The 18,160-nt window shown below is 41.6% G+C and overlaps 2 protein-coding genes and 1 long non-coding RNA gene across 4 annotated transcripts in view; 2 read left to right on the forward strand and 1 right to left on the reverse strand.

The window, feature by feature from the left end:
- The window catches only part of LOC148682569 (uncharacterized), a 1,090,975-nt gene that overhangs the window by 113,949 nt on the left and 958,866 nt on the right, over positions 1 to 18,160 (reverse strand). The window lies entirely within an intron of this gene.
- The window catches only part of LOC147845323 (uncharacterized), a 41,325-nt gene that overhangs the window by 3,059 nt on the left and 20,106 nt on the right, over positions 1 to 18,160 (forward strand). The window contains exons 3-5 of the mRNA XM_087249991.2: positions 751 to 2,211; positions 6,510 to 6,677; positions 10,775 to 11,297. Coding sequence (XP_087106117.2) covers positions 751 to 2,211; positions 6,510 to 6,677; positions 10,775 to 11,297 — 2,152 coding nt within the window. The remainder of the gene's footprint in view (positions 1 to 750; positions 2,212 to 6,509; positions 6,678 to 10,774; positions 11,298 to 18,160) is intronic.
- Positions 4,634 to 6,475, forward strand: LOC148682576 (uncharacterized). Its single transcript, XR_015943184.1, has 3 exons — positions 4,634 to 5,733; positions 6,020 to 6,310; positions 6,370 to 6,475. It is a non-coding gene; the product is annotated as an uncharacterized LOC148682576 (long non-coding RNA).

The raw sequence follows: 18,160 nt of genomic DNA on the forward strand, positions 1-18,160 counted from the left end.
TTCCTAGGTGTACTTGAAACCCCCAGGCAGGTGTGTTGAGGCAAGTTGGAGCTAAACCCTGCAGGGCACTGGACCTCCAGGAATGAGATTGGTGACCGCTGCTCTAAACCCTGCCTGCACTTGTCACCGTTACCAAGCTGACCCCTGCTCTTTAATAAGCCAAGTGTTCTTTGGTTGATTCCTTGTTTCTCAATTCCAGTCCTCAGGACTTCCCTGCCTTATTTGACTCGCAAGGATCAGTTAATGGATCAGTTGAGGGTCTGATTTAGGTGTGTTAAGTAAGGAGAACATACAAAATGTGGGCAAGGACCGGAATTGAGAACCTCCTCAAAATGATAAGGAGTTTGCTAACAAGCTTAGGAGTGTAGTAATGAGCAACACTTTATATTGGTTGGATTTGAGATTACAGGACATGCATCTTTCAGTGACTTCATGCTTATAAGATCTGCCAAGCTTGTTGTTAGTTTAACTGCTTTTGGATTTCTTTTTAAATTTCATGTCTGTTGTTTTGTGCCTTTAAACCACAGGTGTCAAACTCATTTTCTGGAGGGCCGGAGCTCTGCACAGTTAGCTTTAACCCTTATTAAACACACCTGATCTAACTAATTGAAGCTTGTTTGAAACCGAATGGTGAGTGTGTTGAAGCAGGGTTGGAACTAAACTCTTCAAGACTGTGCCCCTCCAGGAACTGAGTTTGACACTTCTGCTTTACACTGAGCTAAACGTGTTTATGTTTGTTTTTCACTTCAGATGTGCTGGTGGTGAAGGTGGAGAGTGATGAACTGAATGAATTGAAAGATGACGAAGATCAATATGAGCAACACTATGATTTCACGACAAGTTTTGCAAACATGGAAGAGATTCAGAAAACCAAATCTAACCGTTTTTTCGCCTGTTGTGACTGCGGGAAGTGTTTCAGCCGAAAACTGAACCTTGAAATCCACAGGAGAATTCACACAGGGGAAAAGCCCTTTACCTGTCAACTTTGTGGAAAGAGTTTTAATCAGAAACAAAAACTTGACGCTCACAGGATAGTTCACACTGGAGAGAAGCCTTTTATCTGCCCTGAATGTGGGAAGAGTTTCAGTCAAAAACAGGAGCTGAAAAGACACATCAGATTTCACACTGGAGATAGACTTTTGACCTGTCAGTATTGTGGAAAGAGTTTCAGTCATAAACCAAAACTTGAAGCCCACTTGAGGATTCACACCGGAGAAAAGCCTTATACATGCACCGTCTGTGGGAAGAGTTTCATTCAAAAGCCAAACCTTGAACGACACTTAAGAACTCACACTGGTGAAAAGCCTTTCAGCTGCCAAGACTGTGGGAAGAGTTTCAGTCGGAAGCCGAACCTTGAAGTCCACCGAAGAATACACATGGGAGAAAGGCATTTTACCTGTCAACAATGTGGAACGAGTTTCAGTCAAAAACAGGACCTTAAAAATCACAGAAGCATTCACAATGGAGAAAAGCTTTACACCTGTGAACAATGTGGAAAGAGTTTCAGGCATAAGATAAAACATGAAGTCCACATGAGAGTCCACACCGGAGAGAGGCCTTATACCTGCACACAGTGTGGGAAGAGTTTCATTCAAAGGCCAAACCTTGACAGACACATAAGAACTCACAGTGGAGAGAAACCGTTCGTCTGCCAAGACTGTGGAAAGAGTTTCAGTCGAAAACAAGACCTGAAAGACCACATAAAATATCACAACGAAGAAAAACCTTTTCCCTGTCCACAGTGTGGTAAGAGTTTCAGTAATAAACCAAAGCTTGAAGCCCACATGAGAACCCACACCGGAGAGAAGCCTTACACATGCACGCTCTGCGGAAAGAGTTTCATCCAAAAGGCAAACCTCGAAAGACACATGAGAACTCACACCGGAGAGAAGCCTTACACCTGCCAAGAGTGCGGAAAGAGTTTCAGTCATAAACAAAACCTTAATGTCCACATGAGAGTCCACACTGGAGAGAAGCCTTACGTTTGCGCGCAGTGTGGAAAGAGTTTTCGTCAAAAACAAGAACTTGATGTCCACATGAGGCGTCACACCGGAGAGAAGCCGTATAGCTGCACGCTGTGTGGAAAGAGCTTCCGTCAAACAGGACACCTTACAAGTCACATGAAATTTCACACCGAAGAGAAACCATCCACACTCAACAAACATGAGACTGGCATGAACAATGATCCACTCATAAATGTGATTATTGTTTGAACGTCAAGAAATCAGGAGTGCCCACAAGACCTACTAGAGACTTACAGGGGTGTCCAAACTTGGTCTTGGAGCGCCGATGCCCTGCTGAGTTTAGCTCCAACTTGCTTCAACACTCATCGCACAGTATTGTTTTAATGTTACAAACTGATTTGAGAGTTTGGTTTCACATTTACATATATTCAAGCCCATTTACTTGTGTGGAGTACACTAAGAATTGCAAAGTGTTTCCAAGAGGTGCTAATAAAAAGGTGTCTGGTGCAAATGGAGAGTAAAAGATTGTCACCAACAGGTGGATGATCAGGCCATCTCACCTGTGTGGAGTACATAGAATTTCAAGATGTTTTCCAGGAACTTAGAACTTGTGTTTTTGCCCTGTCGTGTTTCTGCTATTGGACTGTATTGGATTCATGCTTGTTTTCTGCCTGCCCTGACCCTGACTTATATATTGGAATACTTTTTGGATTACCCCTTGGCTGTTTTTGCCTGCCAGCTAGATTATTCTAGTAATCAAGCTTCATTTGGACCTCACTCCTGGCATCATGCCCCATTCATGGCTGACATCAAATGCTGGCTACCCAAAATTTGGTTCCTGCAGTGCACATCATCTGGAATCATCAGGATAAGCATCTCTCTGCATACAGGATTATTTGGGCATTGCTCGCGACTGATTTATCAGATATGCGATCATTGACTTCTTTTGTTATGGGCTAAACAAATATTTAAAAGCAGCCTTCACTCATGATGGTCTTCATGGGTCACTGCGCAAAGATTTTGACATTTTCAGCTTGGCTTTTACTGTTGGACAGGAGGAGAATTCCCTTAAATACTTTTTGCTGTGACCGGCAAACACAGACGGCAGGGAGACTCGCCAGTTACATAGATAAGTTAGCTCCCAACTCTAAAGATCTGAGGTGCCCAATCCTGTTCCTGGAGATTTACCTTCCTGCAGAGTTCAGCTCCAACACTGATCAAACGTAGTTAAACTAAATAAGTAGGACCTGAAGGAGCACTTGGTATTTAAAGTCAGATGTGTTTGATGAAGGTTGCAGCTGAACTCTGGGGGAAGGTAGATCTCCAGGAACAGGATTGGGCATCCCTGCTTGAGATGGTCACCGCCAGAGTCAGCCACCAACTCCCAAGATGGCTCCACCAGTCTGTCTAGAGCAGGGGTCATCAAACCTGTTCCTGGAGGGCCGGTGTCCTGCAGATTTTAGCTCCAACCCTAATCAAACACACCTGAACCAGCTTATCAAGGTCTTACTAGGTATACTTGAATCACCCAGGCAGGTATGTTGAGGCAAGTTGGAGCTAAACCCTGCAGGGACACCGGCCCTCCAGGACCAGGATTGGTGACCCCTGGTCTAGAGGGCCTTCTGTTTTGATTGTCTCCCTGTCATGGTTTCTGAGTGGCCTGACCTACCAAGCCCAGGTCTGCTTCAGGTTCCAGGGCCACTACATCTCTATGCTACAGGTCCGCCTCTGCTCCATGTTCCAGGTCCACTGAAACTTGCTCCTGGTCCACTAAATCTCTACGCCCCATGCCCAAATTTGCTCCATGGCCTAGGTCCTCCATTCATCCCTCTTTGCCCGCCTCTGCTCCATCTCCCACCTGGGATTTTGTTTTTCTTTTTGGGAAGTGTCAGGAAGCAGCTCTTTGTATTAGGTCTATGTCACAGTCCAGTTCTGTCATGGTGTGTGTTTAATCTCAGTCTTGTTTTTTCACGTGTGTATTCTTTCTGCAGTTGTTCTTCTCTGTCTCACACCATGATCATGACGTCAGTTGCTGAAATGGGTTGCATTTGAAGTCTGCGACAACACCTTTAACAACGCGATTTTACAAAATATTTAACCCTTTCTATCAATTGATCAAACAAATCTGAGCTTGTGAAATAATCCTCAGTTCAAAATAAGAGTCCTCTGCTGCAATATCAGTTTTCTAAAAAAAAAAAAAAAGAAAATATATATATATAAGAATATATATATAAATAAATATAAGAATATATATATAATGCGAAATGTGTGGACTGGTTATCGGTCTCTTAAAGTGTTTTCTCTAAAAGAACTTACATTTTACTTCATGGTAAAATAATATATGCATCTACGTATTTAAGTCAGACTTATTTAACCCCAGTTTAACTTTTTCAAATTCTTCTAGGTATGCTTCTATTGTAAAGCAGAGGTTGGCACGGCGGTGCACATATTTTGAGACTGTGATTACAATCTAAGCTTTTTGGAAAGAAATTCACACAAGATACTCAGACATTATAAGAAAGACAAAATTGGAAATTTTGTACTGCCTCCAAAGGCTTGATTGTGATTTAAAAAAAGTGTATTTTATTGAATTTCTGCACGTATTAGTCTGGAAATTGTCTAGTTTTATTGTGATCAATTGCTCAAGTGCCCTCAGTCCACGTGTGGTTCAGTCAAATGACCACTTTCTAGAAAAACTTGAGGCTTACACCAAAGATCTGAGGAATTCTAGCTCGTCTGGGCTTCTCTTTAATGCTGTTTTGAGGATAGTCGGTGACTATAAAAGAAAACCTTCTGTTTATGTTCATCCTGCTTGCAGCCTGTGTATGCATTTGACTGTCTAAAGCAGGGATGTCTTAACTCGGTCCTGTCTTGCATATTTTAGTTCCAACCCCAATTAAACACACCTGAACCAGCTAATCAAGCTCTTTGTAGGTATACTTAAACTTCCAGGCAGGTGTGTTGAAGGAAGTTGGAGCTAAACTATGCAGGACACCGGCCCTCCAGCACCCCTCTTCTAAAGTTTGTCATTCAAGAACTGGTTTTACAAATTATGGCATGCCCTTGTCATTTACTTAATCAACTCTTTCCCCATCCTTAATGATATATCTATAGCTTCAATATAAATAAAGATATAATATAAAGTTATACATCTGTATGTGTTTTATGCACACACACACACACACACACACACACACACACACACGTATGAACATGAAAGTTAGTCATTGAATAATTGCAGTGAAATTAAAAGCTATAATTCAACATGATGATATAATTAGTTACTCGCCCTCGAATCATTTCAAACCCTTGAGAACTTCATACATCTGAACACAAATGAAGATATTTAAGGTGAAATCTGAGTTTCTTCCATAGGCAGCAGGGGCCCAGAGACGTTCAAAACCCAGAAGAATATCACAAAACATGTCAAAACACACCGTATGTTTTCAGTGGTTCAATCTTAATGCTATTAAGCTATGAGGATACTTTAGTGTGCACGTAAAACAGAAATAAACACCTCCATATTTTCATCAGTGTCAGTATATTGTGAGCCAAGCTATGCAACACAGGTAGGTATATACTAATTACCTGTGTATTTAGTGTTTTGCCTCCACAATGTGTATTTACAGTGAAGGAAAACTCATCTGCTGACGGTTAACATTATACATGAACACCAACTAGCGACTTAATCGCCACAAAGGATGAAAGGCAGCAACAAGATCGCTAATACTGCGAATGAGGCTTAAGAGCAGACGAGTATGCTGGTTTGGTGAGTTAAATAAATTCAGTACGTACACATTCAGTTTAGTTTAGTTTGCTATGTGTCTTATTTATAGATGAATATTGCGTATTGAATCATTGTTCAAAAACATGTATGAGGGAACATGCATTATGCTACTTGTTTACATTAGTTTAAGTATAAATTGAATTCCAACAGTTTTGTCAAAGACAACACAGGTGTATGTAAATAAAAATCCGTCAAGATTTAGTTTTAAATTTGATCGATTTATTAACCCTATTGAGTTTAAATGTTATGTGTTTTTGGCGTTTTTCAGACAAGACTTTTATTTTGGTGAATGACGTCACAGACCAGCGCAGACTGCCCTGCTCCGTTTGCTGAGGAAAGGTGGTGTTCTTAGGTATCTAATACTTTCAAAACTGCTTTTTCTGTGGAATATTACACAGCAATGCTTTATGCAAAAGTGCTGACTGTTATTTTGTGAAACCCCGCGTCTTATTTCGCTCCTGTGTCGTCAGTGAGATCATCAGAAACATGAATTCAGCTTCAAAATACTACGAGTCAATTGAATCAAATGCTTCGCTAAATGATTCACCGAATCACTGGTGTAGATGAAGAACTAAGTGTAATTAAATATATTGTTCAAATGAATAAATGCCAGTACAGTTTGTATTCATATTCTCTTCAGTGTTTTTATTTGTCTGTTCAGGGGCTGTGCTTCATTAACTGTGACTGACTGATTCTCCAGTGCACTGACTAGTGAGCTAGAGAGGTGATTGAGACACAGACAGAGGTTTAGTGTTGATTTCTTCTTGTTTGTGTTGATTCTTCTCCTCTTAAACAGACAGAGAAACTCCTGCTGAAGCGACTGAGCTCCACTATTATAAAGATGGCCTTTATTAAAGAGGAGAGTGAAGACCTGAAGATTGAAGAAGTGTTCACATTGAAGAAAGAGGAACCTGAGGAGCTCACTGGTTAGTTTTCATTCAGTCTACATAATGATTATTTAGTGTAAGTATGTTTATTTTTGTTTTAATTTCACCCCTTGTGTGCTGTTGGGTCGTTTTCATCCACTCTTGGCTGATTTTGACTCTTAATTTGCCCACAACTTTCCATGCGTTTCAGAAAATGTAATGAATTTTTGGTGACAATCTTATTTTGACACATATTTTGAGAAAATGCTTTGAAAATATCCAAAAACTTAACAACACACTCAAAAATGGGCAAATTTACTACCCTTTGGTGATGTTGGTGGCTGTTTTTGCCCCATTGACTTCCATTATAATCATATTTTTGATTGCAAAGCCGTGACAGGAAGAGGTGCAGTGCCAAATAAAAGCTTAGTTTCTGGCTTTTTATATGAAGCTTGAATACTTGAAGTTACCTTATAACTCTATTCTTCTCAGTGCCCAGATTAACATTGTTTTCTTATGTAAACACAATAAATCAGTCACACTAATTTAAGGAGCCAAGTCTAATACTTTAAGCTACTGAGTTAAATGATCCTGTATTTTGTTGTTGTGTTGAATGTCCGTGTCAAGGGCCAAAATATTAAACTGATTCTATTAATGTAATCATAATATCATAATATACGGTTGACGTCAGAATTATTCACGTCGTTTTTAAATATTTCCCAAATAATGTTTAACAGAGCAAGATAATGTTCACAGTATGTTTAATATTGTTTGTTCTTCTAGAGAAAGTCTTATTTATTTTATTTTGGCTAGAATAAACCAGTTTTTAATTGTTTAAACACAATTTTAAGGTCAATATTATTAGCCCCTTTAAGCTAAATAAAAAATTCAAACAGGGGGGGCGAATAATGCTGACTTCTGTATTTAATCTCTATTAAATCAACGCTACAAGACAAAACACTAATTATTAAATAATAACAGTAGACAGGCAGGACAGCTAAACAACAAGTGTTCCCTGACTACAGCTCTTCCAGGAGAGGTCTTACCTAGCTCCTGTGATAAAAATAAACACAGGTCAATCTCTCGGGCCATTGCGTCCCTTGATGTACTAAATAAATAACTAAACGTGACTATGAAAAGCTAATATCCACTACCAGCAACAGAAATAAACGAGTGTCAAAATAAACAAATAAACAAACTAAGCAAAATAGTTAACACATTGCGAATGTTAGAGAATCAAAAAAAAAAAAAAAAAAAGCGATAGCAGAGCGATCCTGGCACGCGTGGAGCACCGCCAGCCAGACAGTAGCTATGTTTCCATCCACCGATTTTATTATTTTTTTGTGCATTTTGGATATGCGCATTTAAAAACGATTGAAGGAAACGCCATGATGCGCATAACTGAGTAGGATAAACTTTTTATTCGATAAGAAAAGATGCGCACAAACTGTGACACAAAGACTTTTATCGCACAAATTCCAGCATGCGCATTAAAACAGGTCATGTGATTCTGTTACAAGAGATCACGTGATGATGAAAATGTGTGTGAATGGACAAACCAGCAGGTTGAGCCCACTGTAGAACATCTGAACTGTTTTTTTATTCATTCTAAAACACCAAAACCATTTCAGTACTAGTGTTATTATATAATTAATGACCTCCAGAGCGTCTGTGCTCCGCGTCTGACACCTTCAAACACCACCGAGCGTTCCCTGCATGTCAGGATTGCGTTCTAAGGCGCAAGTCACCTATTAAATAAAGAAAAGATTGAAGCAGCTTCTCCTACTGCAGTTTTACTGTTGATATTTGGCACCAGTTAATCAAGAAGTGTCGATTTTGTTTGCTTTGACTCGTCGGATGGAAACGCTGCTTTATTTACACTTCTTTCATGCGATAATACAGTTTGCGCATAAATTTAGTTCGCATTTTTGGATGGAAACACAGCTAGTGAGTGAGAGAGAGAGCCACTATTGGTGTCAAGCTTAAATACAGGGGCTCCCAATGATGTCACCTGCATCATCCAATCCGGGCAAGCCGTTCGCAAGCTCCACCTAATAAACTCAAACAAGCGCACAACTATACTAAAAGCAAAATGTAAGACAGGCCGACTTGTTGCATCTCTCCATGAACAGTTTATTAGCTCCACAGAACACTGGTGTGCGTTATGTCCTGCTCAACGGGTCCTCCACAAACAGGAAGTCTTACAGACGTCCATCACTGTTGAGGACGAAATCCAGCCTAAAGCAATATATAGGCTAGCTATATCGTTAAACATGGCCAAAACGAGAAGAACTCATCACCTTATTAAACATATTTTGCCTTCTATAGAGTATTAATAGAGGAACGCCAGTGAAAATACAGTAGTAGTATTGTGGTGTGGGGACTCCCATCCCTATTATCCCTTATGTATTTAGTCCCTCTGTTTTGATAGTATAGTATTGGATTCATTCTGTCCACCCTTACTCCTTTACTGGTCACTGTCTGTTCCTCACCTCAGCTTCAGCTGTTTATATCTGCCGGTTTGGGTTTGCTAGCTCTGTCTAGTCATTCTACCTTCAGTCCCTGAGCTAAGGACTCCATCTTGGCTCTTAACTCTCCCTCTGGCTATCTCAATTGTGCACCTTGCTCCACCTCTGTCCTCGATGTGCTCTTGACCAGAAATGTCAGCTTATAGTCAATTTACCTTTGTGCCAGACATGTTGAACAATCCCAACTTCGTGGGATCAGTTTTGGGTGGGTCTCTACCTGTTCCAACATGACCATCCACCAGTGCACAAAGCAAGGTGTCAGTAAGTTCGATGTGAGATTTAAGCTATTATAATTGCAAATGGTGTGTCATCTCCTTAATAATCCCTACAGGTTAAGGTTGGGATGTCATTAAAGGTCATCATTAATATAATTTGCATGGCAGGTTTCACATAACAGCCGATACTGTGTTTGATCTTCTCTTTTAACCCCTTCAGCCCAAATCACGCTAGAAGGGGTCCATGAGAGAGAATCAAGTTATCAATATGCTACCACATACTTGACCAGGAGTTAAGGTTTATAGGTATTTACAGAAATGTCTGTACTTTTTTGCAGACATCATTATGAGAAAGATTACACAAGTCATGAAGTGACTATTAGTGTAACTACATTCAACCCAGCACTCAAACTGTATCTACTTTGAGACTCGTAGCGCATGAAGGTACACCCAATGCCCAAGCCTATCAATTTAACTCGTGACCTTATGAGAACTTGGGCGAGGCAGTGGCGTAGTAGGTAGTGCTGTCACCTCACAGCAAGAAGGTCGCTGGTTTCGAACCTCGACTCAGTTGGCGTTTCTGTGTGGAGTTTGCATGTTCTCCCTGCCTTCGCGTGGGTGTGCTCCGGTTTCCCCCACAGTCCAAAGACATGCAGTACAGGTGAATTGGGTAGTCTAAATTGTCCGTAGTGTATGAGTGTGTGGGTGGATGTTTCCCAGGAAGGGCATCCGCTGCGTAAAAACTTGCTGGATAAGTTGGCGGTTCATTCCGCTGTGGCGACCCTGGATTAATAAAAGGACTAAGCCGACAAGAAAATGAATGAATGAATAAACCAGCTAATCAAACTCTTTATTTGGTGTCCTAGAAACTGTGTGGTGAATTAAAGCAAGTTGCAGCTGATCTGCAGGACCCCGGCCCTCCAGGATTAGGCACCCCTGCTCTAAACATTTAATAATGAAAGTCATTCAATTTAGTTTTTTATTGAAGCACCAATAATACTCTTCTGTAGCTGTTTCTACGTAAAAACTAAACTTCAAAATGATGTAAAATGCAAGTGGCGTGTGCGAAACAAAAATGCCACAAGAAAGGCAGGGGACCCAATACTGAACCCTGAGGCACTCCATACTTGCTTACAAGATCTAGCACAGAGGTGTCAAACTCAGCTCCTGGAGTTTAGTTCCAATGCTGCTTCAACACACTTACCTGTAGGTTTCAAACAAGCCTGAAGGACTCGAGTAGTCTGATCAGCTGTGTTTAATTAGGGTTGGAACTAAACTGTGCAGAGCAGCGGCGCTCCAGGAACTGAGTTTGACACGTGTGCTCTAACATGATTGGTTTTGATGCATAAATACTTTCATGTCTGCTGTTGATGACTTTAAACTGGGCTTAATCTCCATTTAATCTTCTCTGTAGATAAGCTGGTGTTTAAAGAGGAGAATAATGAAACTGAAGAGAAAGATCGGTATGGGAAACGCAACGATTACCATGAAAGAACTCTAATGGCCGAACCTAACGGTGGATTCCCCTGCGGTCCGTGTGAGAAGACGTTCAGTCATAAACCCGATCTTGAGATCCACATGCGAGTTCACAGGGGAGAGCGGCCGTACACCTGCCAACAGTGTGGAAACAGTTTCACTCAAAACGCAGCCCTGAAGCGGCACCTGAGGGTCCATTCTGGAGAGAAGCCGTACACGTGTGATCAGTGCGGGAAGAGTTTCACTCAGAAAGGACACCTCGATAAACACAGGCGAGTCCACACCGGAGAGAAGCCGTACACCTGCCATCTCTGCGGGGTCAGCTTCTCTCAGAAAGCACATCTTACAAGACACCTGAAGATCCACACCGGAGAAAAGCCGTACTCTTGTCCTCAGTGCGGGAAGAGCTTCATCCAGAACATCACCCTGAAAGAGCACATGAACATCCACAGCGGAGAGAAGCCCTTCAGCTGCCCCGAGTGCGGAAAGAGCTTCAGCAAGAAGCAGAAGCTCAACAACCACATGAGGGTCCACACCGGAGAGAAGCCGTACGCCTGCACGTTCTGCGGTAAGAGGTTCACGTACGTGACCGGCCGTAACACACACATGCGCGTTCACACCGGAGAGAAGCTGTTTCCATGCGGCCAGTGTTGGAAGAGCTTCAAAACCAACTTCAGACTCGGGTGTCACATGAGCAGCCACAGCGGGGAGAAGCCCTTCAAGTGCCGTCAGTGTGGGAAGAGCTTCAACTGCAAAGTAAACCTCAGCTACCACATCAACACTCACTTGGAGCAGAAACCCTGCAAATGCGATCAGTGTGGGAAGAGCTTCAGTCATAAAATGAGCCTCAACGCTCACAGGAGGAGACACAGTTTACAGACTCCCGTCAGCTGCGGACTCGGGGCCGGAGCAAGCTGAACTGCCGCTCTAGGCAAAGGACGGTCACGCCGCCCTCAAACCTAAAGTGAAAACGGGGGAGGCGTCTATTCTGCCGTCCTAGATGCGGATATAACTGAGGAGCGGGTGGAGAGGGTAGTTTAGAGGACGCCGCCCTCTCTATTTTGCCGCGCTAGACGTGGATATAACTGTGGGTGCGGGTGGAGAGGGTAGTTTCGGGGACGCCACTCTCAATACTCTGCCACCCTAGACGCAGATATAACTGAGGCGCGGGTGGCGAGGGTAGTTTCGGAGATGCCTCCCTCTCTATTCTGCCGCGCTAGATGCGGATATAACTGAGGCGCAGGTGGCGAGGGTAGTTTCAGGGATGCTGCCCTTTCTATTCTGCCGCGCTAGACGCGGATATAACTGAGGCGCGGGTGGCGAGGGTAGTTTCAGGGATGCCGCCCTCTCTATTCTGCCGCGCTAGACGCGGATATAACTGAGGTGCGGGTGGCGAGGGTAGTTTCGGAGATGCCTCCCTCTCTATTCTGCCGCGCTAGATGCGGATATAACTGAGGCGCAGGTGGCGAGGGTAGTTTCAGGGACGCTGCCCTTCCTATTCTGCCGCGCTAGACGCGGATATAACTGAGGCGCAGGTGGCGAGGGTAGTTTCAGGGACGCTGCCCTTCCTATTCTGCAGCGCTAGACGCGGATATAACTGAGGCGGGGGTGGCGAGGGTAGTTTCGGAGATGCTGCCCTCTCTATTCTGCCGCGCTAGATGCGGATATAACTGAGGTGCAGGTGGTGAGGGTAGTTTTTAGGGACGCTGCCCTTTCTATTCTGCCGTGCTAGACGCGGATATAACTGAGGCGGGGGTGGCGAGGGTAGTTTCGGAGATGCCGCCCTCTCTATTCTGCCGCGCTAGATGCGGATATAACTGAGGCGCAGGTGGTGAGGGTAGTTTCAGGGACGCTGCCCTTTCTATTCTGCCGCGCTAGACGCGGATGTAACTGTGGGCGCGGGTGGCGAGGGTAGTTTTGGGGATGCCGCTCTCAATATTCTGCCATCCTAGACGCGGATATAACTGTGGGCGCGGGTGGCGAGGGTAGTTTCGGGGACGCCGCTCTTTATATTCTGCCACCCTAGACGCGGATATAACTGTGGGCGAGGGTAGTTTTGGGGACGCCGCTCTCTCTATTCTGCCACCCTAGACGCAGATGAGGGCGCGGGTGGCGAGGGTAGTTTCAGGGACGCTGCCCTCTCTATTCTGCTGCCCTAGGCGGCCGCCTAGGTCGCCTCTATGGACGCACCGGCCCTGTGCGGACTGGACAGATCCTCCAAGAACACTGAAGCTGAAGATGCGGATGAGAACTCATACAGGGGAGCTGTTCAGACCTGTGGGAGATTAACATAGAGGGAAAGAGGGCACACGCTGCATGAAACATGTGCTGGAATAGTTGGGGGTTCATTCCGCTGTGGTGACCCCTGAATAATAAAGGGACTAAGCCTAAAAGAAAATAATGAATGAACAATCTGTTTGATGTTTTCCCACTACATCCTCTTATCCATCCATTCATTTTCCTTCAGCTTAGTCTTTTATTCATCAGGGTTCGCCACAGCGGAATGAACCGCCAACTGTTCCAGCATATGCTTTACACAGCGCATGCCCTTCCCAGTACTGAGAAACACCCATACACATTCATTCACACACACACTCATACACTACGGCCAGTTTAGTTGATCAGTTACCCTATAGCGCATGTGTGAAACAGGAGGAAACACACGCCTACACAGGGAGAACTTGCAAACTCCACACCGAAACGCCAACTGACCCAGCCTACAGACTGAAACCAGCGATCTTCTTGCTGTGAGGCCAAAATGCTAACCACTGAGCCACCGTGCCGCCCCCTCTTATTCTTATTTAATTAATTTTAAAAGGATGATACACTTTTGGAGTTGCTCCATGTATTATTAATCTGGCTTCAGCTTCTCCGAAGTAAACATATTCATCAAATATTAAAATAAATGATTTATTTATCTATAATTAAATATTTGTCGTCGCTTATTGAATTATGAAGTTGTTCTTATCGTGTAAAGTTTTACGCCCATGCATATTTCAACAATTCAAAACAATACAAAGTCCTGCTCTGGAGGAAGAGGATACAGGTACTGGACTGGCCTGCCTGCAGTCCCGACCTGTCTCCAATAGAGAATGTGTGGCGCATTTTGAATACTGTTGTCCACCTTAAGACTTGTTTGCAGGAAGAACGGGGCAAAATGACACCTGAAACCCTTCATCACTTGATTTCTTCAGTCCCTAAACGTCTTTTCAGTGTTGTGAACAGGAACGGCAACACTACACGCTGGTAAATGCTTTACTGCTCCCGCTTTTATTGAAATTGCAGGAACCTAAATTGGAATACGTGTTTATTTAAAACGCTATAAATCCTGACATTAAATAATGTTTGTTGTATTGTCTGAAATCAAACACAAGTCAAAGTTAATCTAGAAATCACTACTGTCTTTATTCAGGTTTTTATTTATTCATACCTTATTTATCAGGGGTCTCCACAGCGGAATGAACCGCCAACTATTCCGGGGTATGTCTTGCACAGCGGATGGCCTTTCTAGCTGCGACCCAGTACTGGGAAAAGTTGTTCATTATCAAAGATATACCTTTGTTTACTCTATCCTCCACTTTCTCTAAACCATTCTGAGTTTCTAGAGTTAAAGACAAAAGCAGATACTTTGAACAATGTTGGAAACTTACATAGGTCATTTCATTGTTTATTCGCGTCCTTTTGAGCTCTATAGTTCAAGGTATTCTCTGTTTGTGTTCAACAGAAGAAAGTTTGGGAGTTAATAAATGCTGAGTGCAGCATTTCAGTTTTCGGCTGCTCTTTATTTTTGTTGATTGCTTCAATTCATCTTCGAAAATAAAAACTCATTGAAATATCTAGTCTTTCTGTTTGATGCTGTCTGGATATATCTAGATTCGTTGTATACAGTGGGTACGGAAAGTATTCAGACATTGATTCAGACCCCCTCAAATGTTTCACTCTTTGTTATATTGCATTTACATTACATTCCTCCATCACGAGTCCACACTGCAGCCCATACTGACAGACAAACACAGAACGGTAGGCAGATATTTAAAAAAAGAAAAACTGAAATATCACATAGTCCTGAGTATTTTAATTGATTTTATAAATGACTGTTTAGTTGATTTAGATTTTGTTTCTGATTTTCAGAGTTGTGCCTCCATATGACTTTCATTTTGGTGTGACGTCATAAGGCAGCGCCGCCGCCGCGCTGTATTGTTTATGCGCGCCTCGGCTGAAGAAGGTTTGTGTTCTTCAGTTTCTAGGATTCTCTAAATGGATTTACTATCGGATGTAACCCTGACAAGCTCTATTTAACGCTGTTGGTGGTCTTGTGTAAAGCCGTGCGTCTCATTTCGTTTGTCTTTAGTTAATTCATCGAACAAGAGTCGACGCAGTAAGTACAGTAACTTACGTGCAGATATTGAGGTAAAATTGGTTTAATATTCGCACATTCAGACTTTCATTAATTATAATAGTAAAAATAATCATAATTATAAATAGCAAAATCATATTAGCAGCCAATGACCATTAAAGTACACCATTACTCATGGTTAATTACAATTGAGGTAAAGTTGGTTCAATATTGGCACATTCACTCAGTGACCGCTTGTGACACACTCCTTATAGTGTTTACCATGGTTAGGCATGGGCCGGTATAAGATTCTGACGGTATGATAACTTGGATAGAGTATATTGTCACCGTATTGTGATTTCTGCTCTAAAGTATTTTTTTAAAATGTCTGGGTAAAAACAGGGTTTCTGCAGGTTTCACCACGTCAAATAAAACTTTTTAAGAGCATTATCAGTGAAATTTCAGAGTATCACAGGGTAAAACACTGATTATTTTCTGTAATAACCAGTGGATTTATTTTTACGTGCCCAATTCAAGCATTTCTTAGCCACATATTTTAGATAATGTGTCAAAACAAGCAAACTCTATACATATATTTTATTCTTTAAAAAAAGACAAGTTGTAAAAGCTGTAATAAATACATTTATGTACAACATCAATGAGAAAAAAAAAATGTAAAATGTATTTTCTGATGTTCAATAAAATATTTTCAGGTTAATATTTATTTTGAGGGTAACTACCCCTTTGCTATATATAAAAAACTGTAATTTTGTGGTGTCATTAATTAAATCCACACTCACAATGAAACAGTACTCCAAAAATCTTCTGAAAATCAAACCAAAACAGAACATTTTTCACAAATGCAATGTAGCACAATTTTATCCATTAAAAACGTCATTGAAATCCATTTTCGGAGCGCAAATTACCAGTTGTACACGCTGTAAACGGAAGTTTTTAGCATTCTAGTTTTTACCAACTTCACCTCAATAGAGAATTGAATCAAATCCTTCATTAGGTGATTTTTTTAATTGCTCAAACCGTCAGGAACATGCACACAGCAACCCAATATAAAAGATGAACATAAAAGAACCTAATGATGCTGAATAAATAAAAAAAGTGAAGTCCACACAGCGTAACGTGCAGCATTTCTACATCTAATCAGTTTAAGAGTTAACAGGGGAATCAGAAGAACTCCTGTAATGATTGATAGATGTCTCAGATTTTTTTCTTTATGAACAATTTGACAGTAGAAATAAAAATATCAACACAAAAAAATGTTAACGCGGAAGATAATTAGCAAACTTCTGTTTGTGTATCCTGCTAGGGCCTGAGCTAGGGCCTTTAAATGCTTTATATCTTGTTACAGACACACAGTGTCATCCTGCGACTGTTTTGCAGCATATCAAATACCCTAAACACTACTTCAACTGTCCAAAATGGGAAAAAAAAATGTTTTTACTCTCTTATAGTTAATGCAAATAAAAAATAATAATAAATCGATGTTATATTTGCATAAAAATAGTCAGGAAAAAGTGTTTTATGTAAATTGGGAGCCCGAGTCCACATATATGAACATCATTATTCTCCAAAACATGATGCTTAGATCTTTATTCTAATTAGGTTCCAACAAGCCCAAATAGCAAAGAGAAATAATAAATGCCTGTAGAAAAACAGCCTGGATCTAAAGAGGATATGAGAAATTTCCCAACAAGATCAAGAGATTAGCAATAGCTGCGTCCCAAATGGCACACTATGCACTCATGCACTATGTACTTATGCACTTACACACTCAGCAGGATAGTATATGTATGTAGTGGCGTCCCAAATGGCACACTAATGTTTTTTTACTAAGCGGAAATTCAACCCGTTTCCCTGATTTGACGGTCGCCAAATCAGTGAAATAAATGACCGAATTATCAAATAATACCTGCCCTGAGTATAACCGCATTCACCATCGGGAGGCGCTATAATCACTCTCATAGGAGAATTTTGCTTTCACCATCCAAAATAAATAAAGTTATTCAACATGTGCGTCCGATAGCTCCGCCCCTTCCGCTACGTAACCTGCGGTCGTTGAGTGCGTGAAGTGTCCATCATTACACACTTCATTTTAGCGGCTGAATGAGTGCATCATCCGGGTAATTAAAGTGCACTGATTATTGTTAGAGTTTTCAGTGTGAACACACTACTCACACTATTTATACTACAAAATGGCGTAGAATAGTGCATAAGTATGCGATTTGGGACGCAGCTAATATATTCAAGACTTTATTTTCATTAGACGTTTTGTCATTTTAAACGTATATTTGGCTGGATGCTTCCAGAAACTGCTTTACAGCCTTACATCCAGAAAATAAACAAGTAAGGCTCTCTTGATCTGCCTTACAGACACTGCAGGCGTCCTCCGTTTCAGTGCACTTTGATAATAGAGACTTTACTGGGTTAGTTGTATGGCGTATTTTAAAACATCATTAAGTGATTCCCTGAAGCACCGAGTCTTTCTGACATCACAAACAAACATCAGTGATGAGCTTTCACGAGCCAGCATGTTCATGAAGGCGAGATTATTAAATATCTTGTGAAATTCATCCATTTGCAAACCGTAAACGTTGAGAGAACGTCCTGTGTGTTTATCTGTCTGATAAGGGGATTCATTAGCTGTGATTGAGTGTCCTCCAGTGCAAACTGACTAGTGAGCTAGAGAAGTGATTGAGACACAGACAGAGGTTTAGTGTTGATTTCTTCTTGTTTGTGTTGATTCTTCTCCTCTTAAACAGACAGAGAAACTCCTGCTGAAGCGACTGAGCTCCACTATTATAAAGATGGCCTTTATTAAAGAGGAGAGTGAAGACCTGAAGATTGAAGACACATTCACAGTCAAACATGAAGATGCTGAGCAGATAACAGGTTGGCTTTCATTCTCAAAGATGTGTTTAAAAAAGAACAAGCTAAATTAATTCTGAATTAGAAATAATTAGATCAGAAAAA

This window comes from Danio rerio, chromosome 4 (genome assembly GCF_052040795.2).
Source record: "Danio rerio strain M-AB ecotype USA chromosome 4, GRCz13ab, whole genome shotgun sequence".
Classification (NCBI taxonomy): Eukaryota; Metazoa; Chordata; class Actinopteri; order Cypriniformes; family Danionidae; genus Danio; species Danio rerio.